We start from the raw sequence: 17,977 nt of genomic DNA on the forward strand, positions 1-17,977 counted from the left end.
CATTTTGAAGTATTGTCTTCTCTTCTTGTACGCAACAATGAAGCATTCCTCGATCAGATTGTGACATGTGACGAAAAGTGGATTTTATATGACAACCGGTGATGACCAGCTCAGTGATTGGACCAAGAAGAAGCTCCAAAGCACTTCACAAAACCAAACTTGCACCAAAAAAGGTCATGGTCACTGTTTGGTGGTCTGCTGTTGGTCTGAGCCACTACAGCTTTCTGAATCCTGGAGAAACCGTTCCATCTGAGAAGTCTGCTCAGTAAATTGGTGAGATGCACAGAAAACTGCAACGCCTGCAGCTGGCATCGTTCAACAGAAAGGGCCCGATTCTCCACGACAACGCCTGACCGCACACTGCATAACCAACGCCTCAAAAGTTGAACAAATTGTGCTACGAAGTTTTGCCTCATCCTCCATATTCACCTGACCTCTCTCCAACCCATTACCACTTACTCAAGCATCTTGACAACTTTTTTTTTAAATTTTAAAATGTAAAAACTTTTGTCATCATGGAAGGGTATTGGGAAAAGTTTTCAATTAGCAATAATCACGCCTCAGATAAACCTCACCGGCTACGATACTGCCAGTGCACAAAGCTCCAAAACTTTTTACAAGGAAAACGCTTCCACAACCAGCAGGATGTAGAAAATGCTTTCCAAGAATTCGAGGAATCCCAAAGCACGGATTTTTACGCTACAGGAATAAAAAAACTTATTTCTCATTGCCAAAAATGTATTGATTGTAATGGTTCCTATTTTGATTAACAAAGATGTGGTTGAGTCTAGTTAAAATGATTTAAAATTCATGATCTGAAATCGCAATTATTTTGCACCAACTTAATACTACTTTCCTAGCAGTGAACAGGTTTTTATCAACTATGCCGAAAACAGAGGTGGGGGGAAAGAACAAAGGAGGCTATGTCTTGATTCCCCGGAAAAGCGTGTGTGTGTGTGTGTGTGTGTGTGTGTGTCCGTGTGTGCATGCGCGTTTAATGAATTCTCCTTCCCTCCCGTGTCCACCCTTCAACAAACAACTTGAATTAAAACTTGTGTGGTTGAGCCCACAGCTTTGCTCACATGCAGTTACAGAACTTCAAGGTTACAAGCCATCTTAGAAACATCATGTCTAACCTGTCAGTTTGTCAGATGAGGAAACTGAGGCCCAGAGAGGAAAAGTGACTTGCCCACGGAGAATGGGTGGCAGACCTGGGCCCGACTCCAAATCTGGGTCATCTTTTTGTCTGTTAATTATTTTCCTGACTGAACTCAGTTGGAAGCTCAGAGTTCGCCATAGTGACTTTTGAATATAAATCTATCCTGACTGGGTGGCTTCCAAGGGCGGATGGGTCAATATCAAGCAGACTTTGATCTGCTTTGGAAGCACCAGCTTTTAACAATTCTGACAATGAGGCCGCACAGCTAAACGGCTGCCAGCCAGGCTGGGAGCCACACACACAGACCCGGGGGCTGGACACACGCTACACGGGGCTTGGCACTCAGTGAGTCAGCCAGAACACAGACACTTACTTCATCCTTGTGGCATGGAAAATAAAAACAAATAATTTCATTAGAGAAAAGTCAGGCACATCCTGCCAACAGCTGCAAACGTGAGCTGCTTCCCAGCCCAGGGACCCACAGAGAGAAGGGCCTCGTGGGCTATGGCCAGGACACCCACCCCAGTGGGACAGCCTGTCAAATATTCCTCCCCACCGTTCTCCTCTTGGTATCAGTGGCACCTCTACGGAGCCAGGTGATTCACAGGGGCTTTCCTGTGCCACGCTAGGAACAGTAAACACCTGCTGTGGGCTGAAATCCCAGCTGTGCACAAAACACATGAGCACGCTTCTGTGCCAATGTGCCGGGCTTTGTGTTGTCCGTCCAGGGTCCTGCCACTCAGGAAAGACCCTGTGGACGGGGCACAAGCTGCTCTGCAGCCTCCAGCTGGGGGCAAGTCCTGAGGATGGTGCAGGGGTGCCCAGCTGCAGGGGCCCACATGTCATTTGGAGAAATCTTCCTGTGAAGGCCCAGAAAACAGAAGCCCAAGTGTGAGGACTGACGAAAACGCAGCTAAGGAGCCAAAGAGGCTTCTGTGTGGTGGGCCGGGGCCAGGGTGAGGGCCTGACAAGAGTCACCGCTCAGCAGGCCGGGCCCTGGGCCAGGAACCCTGCATGCACCAGGTCACCCCCTTCCCCAGCAACCCAAGGAGGTGGGTGCTGTTGTCATGTCCACTTTGTGCACAAGAAAGCTGAGTCACAAAAAAGGGCAAATGGTTGCTTCACTGCCTGGGTCGGCAGACACCGCGTGCTTCAGCCTCTGTCACGAGGGAACAGGCATGGCAAGACTTTTGGCCTCTGCCTTCTATGCTACCGTTGGAGGGCCAGGTGGGGCCTCGTGACCCAACCCTAGAGCCAGACTAGTCCTGAGATCCCCAGGCCCTCAGATTTTGTAAAGATATTAGAAGGAGCAAGATTAATTGAATTTAATGGCTGGAGTATGGAAAAGTCCCTTGTTTGAAAGGTAAGGAGGGCTGCCCACTGGGACTGCTTCCCCCCCCAAGCCACTGTGAGGCCTGGGGACACTGTGGCTGCCCCACTGTGGCCATCCTGCAGGGTAGGGTAGGGCAGGGCAGAGACCCGAGGTCCTATGTGTCCTGTGGCTCCTGCGACTCACTAGGAGGGAAGGGAATGCTAGTGGTTAACAAGTGACAGTCAAATGTTCTTAACTAGAAAGAACATAATTGTACCATCACCCGAGATTCAGACGGCCTCAGTAATGCCTGGAGACTCCTGGGACTCTAAACATCAACTCGGTCTGTACCATAGCTATGCATAAAGGCTGTCTAATAAACAGGACAAACTCAAGCATAGAATCCAGAACGAGAAAGACTTTTTTTTTTTTTTTTTTGACAGAGTCTCACTCTCTTGCCTGGGCTCGAGTGCTATGGTGTCAGCCTAGCTCACAGAAACCTCAAACTCCTGGGCTCAAGCAATCCTCCTGCCTCAGCCTCCTGGGTAGTTGGGACTAAAGGCATGTGCCACCATGCCTGGCTAATTTTTTCTATATATTTTTAGTTGTCCAGCTAATTTCTTTTCTATTTTTAGTAGAGATGGGGTCTCGCTTTTGCTTGGGCTGGTCTCGAATTCCTGAGCTCAAATGATTCACTGGTCTCGGCCTCCCAGAGTGCTAGGATTACAGGAGTGAGCCACCATGCCCGGCTCTGTTTTTTGTTTTTGAGACAGAGTCTCGCTTTGTCACCCTGTCTAAAGTGCAGTGTTGTCATCTTAGCTCATAACAACCTCAAACTCCTAGGCTCAAGCGATCCTTCTCCCTCAGCCTCCCACACAGGTGGGACTACAGGCGTGTACCACCATACACAGCTAAGTTTTCTTTTTTTTTTCCTTTTCTTTTTTTTTTTTTTTTTTTTATAAAGACAGGGTCTCACTCTTGCTCAGCTGGTCTCCAACTCCTGAGCTCAGGCGATCCTCCTGCCTCAGCCTCCCAGAGTGCTAGGTTTACAGGTGTGAGCCACTGTGCCCAGCTAAGAAAGACATTGTATAATTCAACTCTGTGGACCCAGGTCCCCTCCCAGGCCAATGGGGTCACGGAGGCAGCCTCCTCTTACCTCAAACTGTGGCCAGTTCATGGCCATGCCAGGCCCATGATTGGCTCTGAACCACCTCAGGTCCTCCACCGCGTCGGCTTCCTTGATGCTCTGCTCCAGGTCGCGGTAAATGGTTTTGTAGCTAAACCAGGGAGAGAAGCATGGCTCTTTTGGAAGGCAGGCACCAGCCACAGCAGTCTCTGTGGTCTCTGCAGCCCACACTAGAGTCGATTTTACAGACACAGATTAGGGACATCCCTGCCCTGGCTTAGGCAGAAGGTCACCTGGCCCCCACATGTCCAGATGGGGACAGACAACCACCACAGCTTCAGCTTTTGACAAATGAGCTTTAAATCAAACCAGGTGGCAACAAATGAGCTTTGCTCTGCATCAGACAATGCAAAAGGCATTGGCATGTGGACCACGTGGACACCACTCTGTGGTCCCACAGAATCAGGTCCAGAGTTGAGGAAGAGAAAACTAGAGTAGGCCAGGAAGTATCCTCATCCCTCATCTATGTCAGCAAAGCTGGAAGGTTTACCTCCAGACATGCAAATGCAGTATGCAAAGATCACCCGGTGCTGCAGGACACCCACCACCAAGACGGGTGGGGGACACCTTCTGCTCAGCAGCTCTGAGCTCACCTTCCCAGGGAGCTGCCCCAGAGGAGAGGGGTATGTTCCACTGCTGGACCTGACAGCCTCACTTATAATCTGTGTGGCTGCCACGTCACGCACCTTCGCTGGGCCTCAGTGTCCTCCTCACAGCTTCTGTTTCATAATTCAGAACTGAGTCTTGGACGGTCTGTGCTGCCCGGGGCCTAGAACCACTGAGAAGTCAGGACTGAGCTGACAGCAAGTTGCTCTGGATGGAAAGGACCTCGTAAAGGGCCTCAAACATGGACTGTCCCGGGGTCAGGCACACCCAGCCTGGAAATGCTGGACTCACACCCAGGTGGATTTCAGGTACGCCAGCTGCGGCTGGTCCTAGCTGCAGCTCCAGAACGGGTGGCCTTTTTCCCTGCCCAGACCCACGAGCAGAGCTGGCAGAGCATGCCCGGCCCTATCTGCTCAGGCCAGCCATCGGCTGGTCCAGCCAGGGCCCACAGGCAGCGGGGCACCGCACAGGTCGGCCATGCCTGCAGCCACAGACAGGCCCCGCAGCAGGGTCCTCGCTGGGCATCAAGATGACAGAAAAGCAGGAGAACCGACCCACTGAGAGAAGACTTTCTGATTCATGCTGCCATCCCAAGCCTTGAGAGCAGCAACTTTGCACTGACTTCGAGATGTGTTTTTCAGCTCAAAGGAAACTTACCTGGCCACATTGGACAGGTCTAGGTGCTTCTGAACCTCCAGCAGAACTTCCCGGAAGAAGCGCAGGCGCTTCTCCTCGAACTGCTGGCACTGCTCAAACACCTGCTCCATGTTCTCCATGTACTGGGGCGTGCCCTGGTCGAGCTCCTTCAGGGACTTCTCATACTTCTCTTTGGTCTAAATGAAAATCCATGCACAAGATGAAGGTTCATTTCCATTCGCTTGGCTCACCCCGCCCTCCCCTGGAGCTTCTCAGGACTCTCCAGATTCCAAACCCAAGGAGCAGGAGCTCTGGAGTCTGAGAGACTTCAAATTCAAGCCCCAGTCCCTCCAATTCTGCAAGGTAAATCACACTCCTGGCATCTGCCCTCTCCTTTGGATCAAGGTGTAAACAGGTAGACCAGGCAAAGAAGCAGTCCCCCTGGGGCTCCTTGTGCATGGTCCCGAGCATGTCACACACCCTTGGCCTCTCTCCCTGTGAGGAAGGGTTGTGCTGGGTCACCCTTGAGCCTCGGACCTGGCCCACAGCAGCAGTGGCTCAGTGAGTCACCTTGAAGACAAGTTCAGGGCTGGGCCGAATGCTGGCACTCACTCTTGTTTTCTTGGAGTCTCACTGTCCTTATCAGATAATGGGGACACTTTCTCCTTCCTAGTGTTCTGATATTTAAGTGCCAGGAGCATTCAAGAAAGTCCTGGTCCCTTGTCCTCCAGCCCACTCCTCCCCTGCATGCAGCTGTTGCTTCCCAGACTGTCCCAAGAAGGGTTTTACAAGAAAGAAGATGTTAGAAGCAGGTATGGCCCATCTCAAGAGTATCTAGAGACAGCTAGAAAATGCGTGAAATCCTGACACTTGGCTAACGTGAGCAGGGGCATCTGGCAGGGACGGGCCTCGAGGTCAATGACCTCATGTTCGCAGACTGCCCCCCCCCCCACAGTGTGCAGTGAGTTTCCGTTAGTTGGTGGGACCACGGTGGCCTCCTGAGGTGAAGTGAGGGACAGCAGGATGCGGACGACCTACTTACTGCAAGTCTCTCCCCTCTTGAGACCCTGAGCAATGAGGGAGGTAGTCACGGGTTCCAACAGGAAACTGTGCTATGCTGTCCCTGATAACACATGTGGCGCCACCACAGGCCTCTGGAGCACCTTCTCTTCCCTACCTGGGGCCCTGGTCTCCTCTGCCCACCCTGCTCACCCCCTAGATGCCCTTCTCTGACTCATGTCCTGGAATACTCCTCTTCACGCTCCGAAGAGTCCCCTCTGGAAGGCTTCGCCAGCCTCAAGGGGGCAGGTCCCACCCTGCTCTCCCTGGGGTCCCCAGCCTGGCCCCATGCCCTTCTGCCATCTGTGGTTCCTGTTCTGCTTCAAGCCTCCTGAGGTGGTTGGACTTTGGTCCTCTGCGACCACAGGAAAAGGCCATCTCTGCCAGGGTTGGGGTGTCCCCAGCAGGAACAGAGCTCTACAGCCGCTGTGGCTGTCTGCCACCGCCCTCCACACTGCCCAGTGCCCAATGCCCAGAAGCCCCACATGGGAGCCCTAGCTAAGACACCCGGGACACGCAGCTGTGGGCTCAACACCCAGCATCTGGGGGTGCCACTGGAGTGACACAGAGCAACCACCTCTTGGGAGCCTTCAAGATGCGGTTGCCTCTTGGGAGCCCTTAGGGAACCCAGCGGCAACAGGGTGACCCCTCTCTAGCCTCCCCTACACCTGGCCTGAGCCCCAGCATAGGCGGGTATGGAGCAGGGTCCTCACCGCTCAGTAAATCCCCACGCAGAGCACACAGGAGGTTCCCAGCGAACATTCACAGGGTGGAATGAGAGGCAGCCTTCACCCTCAACTGGACTGTAATAGTTTAGCACGAAGCAAGAAGTTCCTCTCTGACGGATACTGCGAGATGCAGTCACTACCCGGCCACTACAAAAGTACGTGTGCAACCAGTCAGCGCTGGTCTTTAGAAACTGCTTCAAGAAGGTGGTGGAAAGGGTCTGTCCTCCTCTGAGGAATCCAGGCCCACAAGGACCACTCATGCTCTGAGGTCACTGGCCAGGCACAGAGGCAAGGAGGGCCCAGGAGGGAGCCCACTACAAAGTGCCCCAGTCATCCTGACACACTGTTATGTCTGGCCTGGGGCCCTGTGCTTGTTCTGCAAGAGCACAAGGTGTTACCACTCCGGGTGGTTGTAAAACACGAAAGGCATCTCTCACCCTCCCTCCATGCCCAGCGTGGAGATGCTGCCTGGGCACCTGATTCCCTGGGATCCTGGCGAAGGCCTTAGAGTTCCCCGGGCCTTATGCTTCTTGGCCCAGGTGTCCGCTGCTCTACAGGCTGGTCCAGGGTCCTCACTTGGTCCCACAGTGGAGGTGCCTGGGCTGCTCCAAAAGTCCAGATTCCTGGCCCTAGCAATGGGGGATGCTCCCCAAGGGATTCCAGCACTTGCTCTGAGTGATGAATTCTCATGGAGATGACCTGCCCCCTTGCTACGCGGACGACACAGCAGTGGGGCGCAGTGAAGAAAGGCTGCGGGCAGGCTTTGGGTTCACAAGTCTCTGCACTCACATGACTGGGTGGCGTGTGATTTAACCTCTTTGACCTTGGTTTCCCTCCTCCCAGAACAGGGATGCCCCACCTCGTCTGAGGCCTGGCGAGCGTGGCGGGTAACAACCATCTGCGCTGGACGCCTGCTTCCCCCCGGCCTCCAGTCCTGTTTCTGGGGTGCAGCCCTCTCTCACTTCATTCCATCTCTCTCTGCAAGCGCAGGCCGGGAATCTCCGCACACGGAAGCAAGCAGGCCCTTGGCAATGACACCTCCCAGCCCTTGCCCCCTTATGACAGAGTGAGGGAGGGGAGGGGGGGCGTCCAGGGCCAAGCCCCTCACCTCCTGGGAACTTGTAAATTACACGAAGGTGCCATCTACTTTTTAAATCCAGTGACTCTAGGGCCATCCAGGCAGAATTACCTCCTACATCTCTGGAGCACTTCACAGTTTACAAAGTGTTTATACAAAGTCATATCATTTGATCTTCTCACTAACTCACAAAGGCAGAGAATTTCCCTTTACAACAGAAATGAAAGGGCACCCAAGATGCCACATTGCCTGTTCACTGTTTCTTCTTGGTCAAAAGCCACCATCCCACCACCCTTGGCTCCGTGGCCTCTGCCTCGCTCTTTGGGGTCTGTCACTGAGGAGGCTGCAGGGCACCTCTGTCCCCTTCCAGCCTGGCTTCCCAGATAAGCTCTCCCACTCCCAGCCAGGCCTCCCTGCACAACCAGAGTAACCCTTCTGAACCACCTGGCCTCTACCCCTGTCCTCCCCTCCCCAGGCTCCAGGCCCTCCTCGGTGGCTCCTGTCAGCAGCATTAAGTTCCTCACTCAGCCTGGCCGTCCAGGCCACTGGCGACTTGCGTCCTCACAACCCTCCACACCAGCTTATGCATCAGTCCCTGTGTTGAACATGCCCCTCCGCGGCTGCATTTCTGGAACAAGCTGCTCCCCCAGCAATCCCAGCCGTCCTGTGTCCCTGAGCACAAGCAACTGTCCATTCTCCCTGCCTGCCCAGCACCTGGGTCTGCCCCTTGTCCAAGGAGGTGCAATGGCTACGGTAAGGTAAGGTGCAGCGTGCTCACCTGTGTGACCCCGTTGAGGGCAGGGATGTGTTTTATGGATATCTATCCCTCTACCCATCCACCCTCCCATCTGAGCAGTTACAAAGGTGTGCTGTGTGCCAGACACGTGAACAAGTAACACACTGACACTCCACATGTAAAAACAAGCACACAATTTACCTTAAGGACATCTTGCTTGCATTTTTCTATTTTGTCTTGCAATTTCTTGAGCTGTTCAGGGTTGAGGGATGGGTCTGCTTTGCTGTTGGCTTCTCGTGAGATGGCCAACTTCTCCTCTTTGCACGCTGCGTGATGGGCTTTCTTTGCTGCCTCCACCTGCGGGGAGAGCAAGTTCCTGAGTTCCACGTGGCTCCACGTAGTCAGAGTCCTCGCTAGAGGTTACAGGGCCCCTGGGAATGCTTGTGCCGTCAGGATGAGAGGGAGACGCAGCACAGCGTTGTCCGTACACTGGAACAGCAACTGCCCACAACAACAATTCACTCCACAAAATTTATGAGTGCCTGCTTTGTGTCATGTGCGGTTCTAGGCACCAGGGACACAGCATGGGACAAAAGAACCTAGACCTTCTTGAAGCTTCCATTCAGGAGCTGGGGGAGGAAAGGTACAGTACAGATAGATTAAATGCTGGAGTGATTAGAAGGTGCTAAGTGCTGACAATAATGCAGGGAGCACCAGGGGTGGGTGACAGAATTTCATGTGGAAGGACTGAAGACAGCCACCTGAGGTGACAGGCAGCACATGAGGAGGGGGTGTGGATGTCCCAGGGAGAGCACGCCAGGCGGCTGGAACAGCAATACAAAGTGCCCAAGGAGAAACCTAACACCAGTGAGGGGCTCTGCTGGAGTCAGGTGACAGCCACATGCCCATGGTTTTAATGGCAGTTTCACACACACTCACACACAGGTGTGTGCGTATTGATTTAACAGACCCTTCTGTATGTGAGTTAAAGAATAGATTTCATTCTAGAGGAAGAGCAGTTTGTAGTAATGGCTTCATGGGGGGGAGACAGTTTCATTACAAATAGGGCCAGGGACAAGAAGGGAGAGAGAGGAGATGTGACAAAAGCAAAGACAGAGAAAAGGAGGGCCTGTTAGAGCCCAAACATGGAAGAGTGTTCTGGATGATTCTGAGGGGAGGAAGGCAGTGCAGCTCCTGAGAAAAGCCAGGTGCAGGGTGTGGCACGGGTATTGTCTACCCCATCCCAGTCAGGAACAGGGCCAGGCTGCAGGCAGGGCGGGGCACGCGGCCCAGGGCCGGGCTGGCTGGGTGATGGCCTCCAGCTGGCTAAGGCTAAGGCTCCACAAGACGCGATGGCTTCCGTTGCTACTTGTAGAAAAAGGGGTATCAGTATCATTTGCAAGTCTGGAGAAGAACCCATGCAAGAGGGAGAAAATATTTAAATTAATTTTTTCTACTAGTCCAAAGGGACTTCTAAGTCTCTCCAGTAGACACTTCCCCAGGGTTGGGGAAAGTATTGTTACTTAAGACCTACCCCCCAATGTATGATTCTGGTCCTCAGTTACCAAGTCTGTTAAATGGGTCGGTAAAGATTAAATTTAAAGATTGTACCTAAGGCACTCAGTGTTGTAAGCCTGGGTAAATGTCAGCCACCATGGGCTTCTGGCCTAAGGAGTGGCTTTTCCTCTGCCAGCTGTGGCCTCCTGTGCCTAAAGCAGACGGCAGGGATTCCTGGGCATCAGGAGGGAGCACTGCTGGCAGGTGGCCAGCTCGGAGAGGCCGGGCAGGGAAGCAGCCTGCGGGACGGATGTACCTCTTTCAGCTTCTTGGCCCAGGGCTTCTGTGCCTTCCGAAAGCCGTCCTCGGCTTCCTTGGTCTCCTTAAAGCCCCCCATCATCTGCTTGTGAAAGGCTTCCTTCTGCCAGTTCTTGATCTTCTCAAAGTCTTCATTCATCAGCGAGGCCTTCACCTCGAGGTGCAGCTCGCTCACCCTCTCTGCCTCGGACATCATGGCTATCCAGGCCTTCTCCACCGTCCCATACTGTGGCCCTGGGCACAGAGAGAAGCTGTGGGTTACCTGGTGCTGGCCTGTGGCGGTGACTTCCTGTCCCCCCTCAGCTGTTCACGGGGCATTTCAGCCTTGGCCTGGCGGGGAGCTTCCCTCTGGTTGTTTCAGATCTCGCTCTCAGTGGCTCAGTGCCTTTCTCCATTCCTGAAGCTGAATTCACCCTGCCACTCTTTTGCTAGGAAAATAGGGGGACTATGTGCATTTCCTTTTTTTAAAGCCACTGAGCTCTTTAAAAATTCAAATTTTGCATCTTAGAAGTCTTACTTTGCATGTGAATTGCATTTAACTCACACTAGTTTTGAGCCCAGGGCCTGGTGAAGCATATGGAACTCACATGTCCCTTCACCTTGGGAGCCGTGAGAACCATTTTTCAAGTTGCGTATAACTCACGCAGAGAAAATAATAAAAAATAACACATTTTTCATTAAATTCATATAGGATCATTTTGTTTTCAAAGTTTTTATTCTACTTTCATAATAAAACACCATGGCCCCAAGGAAAAATTTTTTTTCTAGTGTGGCAGTCAATGCATTAAAGGGGCCAGAGAAGGGGGAGACTCTCTGAGATGAGCTGACCCCTCTCCCAGGTGCTCGGCACCCCACACCCTGCCTCCTGGCGTGGCCCTTCGCCAGCCCTGTGCTGTCTCCCCTGCGGGAGCACTTCTGCTCACTCCCAGGGGGAGCTCGGCTTAAGCTCGAGAATGCCTGTGGGACTGGGACTGGGTCTCCTCAGCAGAATGGAAGCCCTGTCTGGGGCGAGAAAGGGGAGGGGACACAGGAACTTGCTCTGGCCCAGATGGAGACTCTCGATGGGGGTGGGGGAAGCCTAGTCACCTCACCCTACCCACTGCTCTCAGTCCACGAGGAAGGAAGGTGTTAATTTGGCTGCCATTTCGGTGTAGGGGGTAGGGTGGGGTGACCTGAGGCTCAGGAGGGAGAGGGAGCTATGTAAGGGCTGAGGGTGAAAAATGAGAAGACCCGGCCCATCCTCAGGGCACGCACTGGGGGCAGGGCCTGTGTGGGCCCAGTGAGGACACGCAGGTGCGAGGCGGGGTCGTGGGAAGCCTCTGGGCACATATCTCTGGGGCTTGGGGATGGCAGAGGTGTGGCCATATCAATTTAGCCCCTCTGAACCCCTGAGGCCGTGTGTCTACAAGCGGAGCATGCTCCCTGTCCTGCCTCGCTGCGGCCAGATCCACCAGTGAGGGCGGCAAGGGTGCTTCGTAAACCTCCAGTTCCGAATACAGAGATGGGATGGCACTGACAGCTGGATCCCGAGGGAGGGCGCTTGGGCGGGTGGAAATGAACAGCAGCAGCCACCATCGGCTGAGGGAGCTGGCCTATCCCTGGCTCCTCTTCCGCCCCACGTGCCTGCTCCACAATCGGGGCTTCTACCCTGTGCCAAGAGCTGTGCTATGTCCTCGACACAGCCCGAGTCCCCACTGAGGGGAAGGACAGGCAGCTGGTCTAGACATGGTTGGCCCCTTGCCCAGGGGCCTGGCTCCCCCTGGTTGGCTCATCTGAGGACAGCAGTCATGGCAGAAGAGCCTGCCCCAAATCACACCCTGGGAAACTCCTACTAATCTGCTCTGTCCCAGGAGACCCCATAATCGGTCCTTTACTGCTGCAAAGCAGGTTCTAACCACATTCCCTATCCACACAACGGTGTCCTGTAACCAAGCTGCAGAATCTTCTGAGCTTTTTGGTAGGGAGGAGAGGGGCAAAACCTCCACCATGCAACACCTGTTGTTATTCCCTTTAAAATTCAAAATCAGAAAGCCTGCCGCGTGTCACCATCTGGTCTTATCTGACTTGCTATATGGCGGTGTTTAAAAATAAACAGCTCTCAGTGTTAGAAAGCAAGGTGCTGAGCAGCAAGGCCTTTTACTGGATAGAACTTCCTCAAGTCCTGAGTTAAACTGGCAAGCGTAAGTGCGTCCTAAGGACAACCAGGGCTGGAATAGGAGACTCAGGTGCTATTTGCAAAGAGTAGCCTTGTGTCTCCAAGGAAAGGAGACGGAAGTTATGGGGCCTGTGCCTGCTGGCGACGGGCACGCTGATGCTCCTCCATAAAAACCACAGCCCCTCCCGAACCGCAAGAAATGTTCCTGCCTGCTCTGAGAGGGACTGGCAGAGACAGGCCACCATTTGCTCAAACCCCCTGGCTAGCGAGCAGCTGCCTTGTGCCCGGCCTCCCTACCCTTCTCCACGAGCTGCCTCCAGCGTCGGGCCCACTCGGTGAGCTGCTGTGCGTATGCCTTCTCAATGCGTGCCCGCTCGTGCAGGCAGTTCATGAGGTCACTGCACAGGCGGTGGCCATCGTCAATCCGCTTCACAGTCCGCTTATAGTTCCCAACCTAGGAGACAGAACCAGCTGTGAGGCAGGGGTCTTAGAGCAGCTGCCCACCTGCCGGCCCTCTCCTGGGACTGGGCCAGCCTGCCCCTTGCTGCTACACAAATGGCCCCAGTGCCAACCAGGCCCCAATGCTCACCTGGGGTCATGTTTACTATGGCCTTCTCCTCACAGTTTGAAAGGCGATCGTGTTGTTACATGACAAGCCTCCCTGTTTTTACTACTAATAGGAACATACAAATCAGTGAACAGGGTGCATCTTAATATTCTTTGGGCTGGGTACTGAGTGGGGGCGGGGAGGCAGGGGAGGCAGGCAGACCAGCTCGGGAAGGGTTATGATGGGGGATGGTGCAGGGTTGAGAACACCTAGAAAGGCATTTCATGCAGACCAAGGGGCCAGGGATGGCTTCCTGGAGTAGGTGACATCTGACTAACACCTTCTGATTTAATGCCATCCATCATATGCTGGGCCATTATTACTTCCCAATTATAGCAAGAAACACTATTTCTCACTGAGCACCTACTATGTGCCGGGTACCATGCTAGGTGTCTTATAACTCTAAATAATGCTACCCCCTACCAAATAGGAATAACCATCCCCATTTTACAGATGAGGAAACTGAGGCTTAGAGAAGTTATATAGTTTGCCAAGATCTTACAGCCAACAGTGGCTGGCTAGGCTGGAGCGAAGGCAATTTTTCAAATGGTTCCAGGTAGGACAGTCTTGTCTTGTCTTTTTTTTTTTTGAGACAGAGTCTCACTTTGTCACTCGGGCTAGAGTGCAGTGGCATCATCCTAGTTCATTGCCACCTCAAACTCCTGGGTTCAAGTGATCCTCTTGCCTCAGCCTCCTGAGTAGCTGGGACTGCAATTTCATGCCACCACACCCAGCTAATTTTTCTACTTTTGGTAGAGATGGGGTCTCGCTCTTGCTCAGGCTGGTCTCAAACTCCTGACCTCAAGTGATCTTCCCACCTCGGCCTCCCAGAGTGCTAGGATTATAGGCGTGAGCCACCGAGCCCAGTCTCCCAGGTAAGACTGTCTTGATGGCAAAGCTGTTATCTGCTTTGTCAAGGGCCAAGTTGAGTTTTTTATTTTTTTAATATTATTTTTCTTAATTTTCACGAATTTGCGCAGGGGCCATGCTAATCTTCTCTGTATTGTTCCAATTTTAGTATATGTGGTGCCAAAGCGAGCACTCAAAGTGAGTTTTGACTACAGTTGTCTGTCGGTATCCATGGTTCCAGGATCCCCCTCAGATACTAAAATCTGTGCATACTCAAGTGCCGCACTGGGCCCTGTGGAACCCACACATACAAAAAGTTGGCCCTTCATATCAGTGGGTTCACATCCTGCGAGCGCCATATTTTGGATCCGCATCTGGTTGTAGATGTAGAACCTGTAGATACTGAGGGCCAACTGTATTGAAAAAAACAAACAAAAAAACAAAACCCCACAGGTAAGTGGACCCATGCAGCTCAAACCTGCATTGTTCAAAGGTCAACTTACTTTTTCCCCTCACATATATAAGGAGAAATTAGGTCATCTAAATTATAAGTAATAGAATAATTGAGAAAATGTTAGTGGTTAATTTGGGGTGAAAATTAGAAGGTTTGACATATTTCATTCTTTGAGCTGCTGATTTGAAAGGATACAAGGTAGCTGATACTTGGGCACCCAGAGGAAATATGACAGAAAAACAATCTATTATATTTTCATCCTAGAAAATATAACAGAGGACCCACTGTCCTCAAAAATGTAGTCGACCTCTTGTTGGTTTTACCTTTTCTAAGTCTCTGCCTGGCTGATCATTTCGGCATTTTATCTGTTTAAAGCCAAGATGGAAGTTCCTGAGAACAGGAGGGGCCAAGTGCCTGCTTGTGCAGAAAAGGGTATAGATGTGTCTCTGCAGTCACCAATGGTGCAGCCTGTTTAACTCAGATTTATGAACAATTCGAACTACCTGAGCTTCTGTCCTGAGCTGAGTTAGCCAGATGAGGAAGAGGGCGACGGGAGGGTCTGCCAGGAGGAGGTGGGGCAGAGGGGAGTAAGACCTTGCAAAGGGATAAGACACACAGCCCCTGCACAGATGGGCAAGGGGAGAGGGGGCTGCAGCACTTGGAGGAAGGGCAGTCCCTAAGGTGAGCTGAGAGCTCGGACAGGCTGAGATGACCTCATTCCTATGGGAACCAGAATCCTAGTGAAAAGCAGAGGCTTGGAGGGTGGTTGGCCTGGGCAGCGAGGCACGGTGAGATTTCCACAGGCTTGCTTGGGGTGTGCGAACAGCTCTCTGAGTGTTCCTTCCACAGACCCCTCCCCATCCTGGGGTGGCCTGGCAGTTCCTCAAAACACAGAGCTGAACCTGAGCTTCAACCCATGCTTCAGCAGCCCCTTTTAGGAAGGCAGAAGCGAGCATTTTCAAAACCCATTGGAAGTGACAGCACGTGCTCACTTCCCTTAAAATGGGGCCTTCCTGTCATTTTGAAATGTATTTTACAGCAGGATGAAAAAAATACCCAACAAAACGCAACTCAGTATCGCTGAGCTGGTGGCAAGAGGAGCTAAGATAATTACAGCCTAATTTAGCCTTGCCAGCTGACATGTAAGCAAGATGCAGAGCTGGTCTCCACCTCCCCATCACCAGCGGTACTCACGTCCGTAATCGCCATCAAAACATGTGTTTCGGCTCTCCAGAAACCTGCCTACCTAATGATTTTCAAAACCCTTGGAGAAAGATTTAGGGAAAAGAAAAGGATCTATTTTTTGAGTCATGTGTTGGTACAACTCATCAGTACACAGTAGCCACTGTTCTTATTTGAATGACAACTCTTCAAATCTGAAAAGCAGCGATGAATACAGGAAGAATGTTTCAGTAAACACACGGTTTAGATTTCCATGCAAGCTCTCAGTTGGTCTTGGAGGCCACAGGGGAGCCTGCACTGGCCATGTGACCACTGCTGGGGACAGGGGGCGGGCAGGCTGAGCACAGGGGCAATGAGAAAAATGAGTGGGCAGGACAGCAGGTACTGAGATACTCCAGCAACATCAGCCCTGCTGTCCCCTGGTAAATGAAACTGCTACATGGGGACTCGTAACAGGCCATCGCTTTGAGTTTCCATCTCCATAAAGCACCGGTGTCAGAGCAATGTGGCCTTCCCATTCCTTTGAGCAAGGCGCTGCAGTCGTCTTAGCAACAGAGCTACTGATGGCTGTCTTTCTAAATTGAGATAGAATCTACGCACAGGCAAAGTCACCCGTACAAAGTTACACTCAGATGACTTTGGATGAACGTATAGCGTTGTTTAGCCACTTCCATATCAAGCCACGGAACATTTCCATCTCCCCACGAAGTTCTCTTGGTTCCCCTGCAGTCCAGCCCTCCCCACGGCCACAGGGACCACTGCCATGATCTGTACCCCTTTTCCAGGACGCCCAGGATGTAGCCTGGCTTTTGTAACTGGCTTCTGTCACTTACACTGATCCATGTTGCTACCTATGTCAGCAGCTCATTCTTTTTTATTGCTAAGTGGTATTCTATTGTGTGGATCTGCCAGCATTTGTTTATCCATTCATCCTACTGAAGGACATTTGGGTTGTTTTCAGTTTGGGGTTATTATAAATAAAGACGCTATAAACACTCATCTACAGTCTTTGTGTGGACATGTTTCCATGTCTCTTCTAGGAGTGGAATTGCTATATGGCACATGTATGTTTAACAAAACTGCCAAACTAGGCCGGGCGTGGTGGCTCACGCCTGTAATCCTAGCACTCTGGGAGGCCGAGGTGGGCGGATCGTTTGAGCTCAGGAGTTCGAGACCAGCCTGAGCAAGAGCGAGACCCCATCTCTACTAAAAATAGAAAGAAATGATATGGACAGCTAAAAATATATATAGAAAAAATTAGCCGGGCATGGTGGCACATGCCTGTAATCCCAGCTACTCGGGAGGCTGAGACAGGAGGATCCCTTGAGCTCAGGAGTTTGAGGTTGCTGTGAGCTAGGCTGACGCCACGGCACTCACTCTAGCCTGGGCAACAAAGTGAGACTCTGTCTCAAAAAAAAAAAAAAAAAAAAAAAAAAAAACCTGCCAAACTATTATCCAAAGTGGCTGTACAATTTTGCATTCCCATCAGCAATGTACAAGAGTTCCAATTGTTCTACATTCTCACTAGCACTTAGTAGTGTTAGTTTTTTAAAATCTTAGCCATTCTGTTTAGTGTGTAGCAATATCTCATGGTGATTTTAATTTACATTTCCCTAATGTCTAATGATACTGATGAGAATTTTTTCTTGTGCCCATTTGCCATCTGCATGTCTTCCTTAGTAAAATTTGTTCTTTTTATACATTTTTAAAAAACTGAGGTATAATGACTGATTTTTAAAATGCAAGAAAATTAATTTTCAAATATTTGACAAATTGATCATACACTAAAACCAGGACATATCTAGTTAACTATTTCTGTTCTATCCATTTTGTAATTAAAAAGCTCTCTTTAGTTTCTCAAAACACTAGCTTGTTTTGAGATGGCCAAATGGCAGATAACTTTATGTACAAGTTGAAAATAAACAAGCTTTCTTCCAAACCTATCGATTGATTCACTCACAAAATACCCATTTTTGAAGTAGGTCTAAAGCTACCATATTCCTAATTTCCTCTGAATTCAGGCTTACGCCACTCACATACTAGGACACTAAGGACAAGTGCTCAACATACATGCGCCCGGTGCAGCTGCAGGGAAGGATACCCCACTTCTCCCCTAAGCGACTGCCCAGTGGAGGGACTTGGGGCTTTGGCATAGGGGACTGGGCACTAGGAGGAAGCGGGTGAGGGGGGGTATCCTGGAGGCAACATCCAATGGGAGTTTCCAAGGACAAGTGGGAGGCTGCCAGATTAAAGGTGAGGTGAGGGAAAGAACTCCAGGCAGAGGGAACAGCACTGGCAAAAGGAAGAAGGTGTGCCAGTATGGCCACCTTGGGGCACTGTGAGAAGCCCTCTAGGAATGGAACTCAGAATTTGGGGTGCTGGAGATGGGGGTCAGGTGGGGAGAAACCCCACGTG

The 17,977-nt window shown here is 51.5% G+C and overlaps 1 protein-coding gene, 1 non-coding gene and 1 pseudogene across 4 annotated transcripts in view; all 3 read right to left on the minus strand.

Annotated features, from left to right (window-relative positions):
• Positions 1 to 17,977, minus strand: part of PACSIN2 (protein kinase C and casein kinase substrate in neurons 2) — a 121,630-nt gene that overhangs the window by 7,984 nt on the left and 95,669 nt on the right. For 2 of the 3 annotated variants that reach the window (XM_069489511.1, XM_069489510.1), the window contains exons 3-7: positions 12,768 to 12,924; positions 10,314 to 10,549; positions 8,702 to 8,857; positions 4,921 to 5,096; positions 3,628 to 3,748 (exon numbers count right to left, since the gene is read on the minus strand). In XM_069489511.1, coding sequence (XP_069345612.1) covers positions 3,628 to 3,748; positions 4,921 to 5,096; positions 8,702 to 8,857; positions 10,314 to 10,549; positions 12,768 to 12,924 — 846 coding nt within the window. Of the gene's footprint in view, positions 1 to 1,532; positions 1,539 to 3,627; positions 3,749 to 4,920; positions 5,097 to 8,701; positions 8,858 to 10,313; positions 10,550 to 12,767; positions 12,925 to 17,977 lie in introns of all 3 variants that reach the window. The other variant, XM_069489509.1, reaches the window with a different exon arrangement.
• LOC138397642 (U4 spliceosomal RNA) lies at positions 484 to 604 on the minus strand (annotated as a pseudogene).
• Positions 14,017 to 14,119, minus strand: LOC138397726 (U6 spliceosomal RNA). Its single transcript, XR_011235851.1, has one exon. It is a non-coding gene; the product is annotated as a U6 spliceosomal RNA (small nuclear RNA).

This window comes from Eulemur rufifrons, chromosome 16, assembly GCF_041146395.1.
Source record: "Eulemur rufifrons isolate Redbay chromosome 16, OSU_ERuf_1, whole genome shotgun sequence".
NCBI classification, from domain to species: domain Eukaryota; kingdom Metazoa; phylum Chordata; class Mammalia; order Primates; family Lemuridae; genus Eulemur; species Eulemur rufifrons.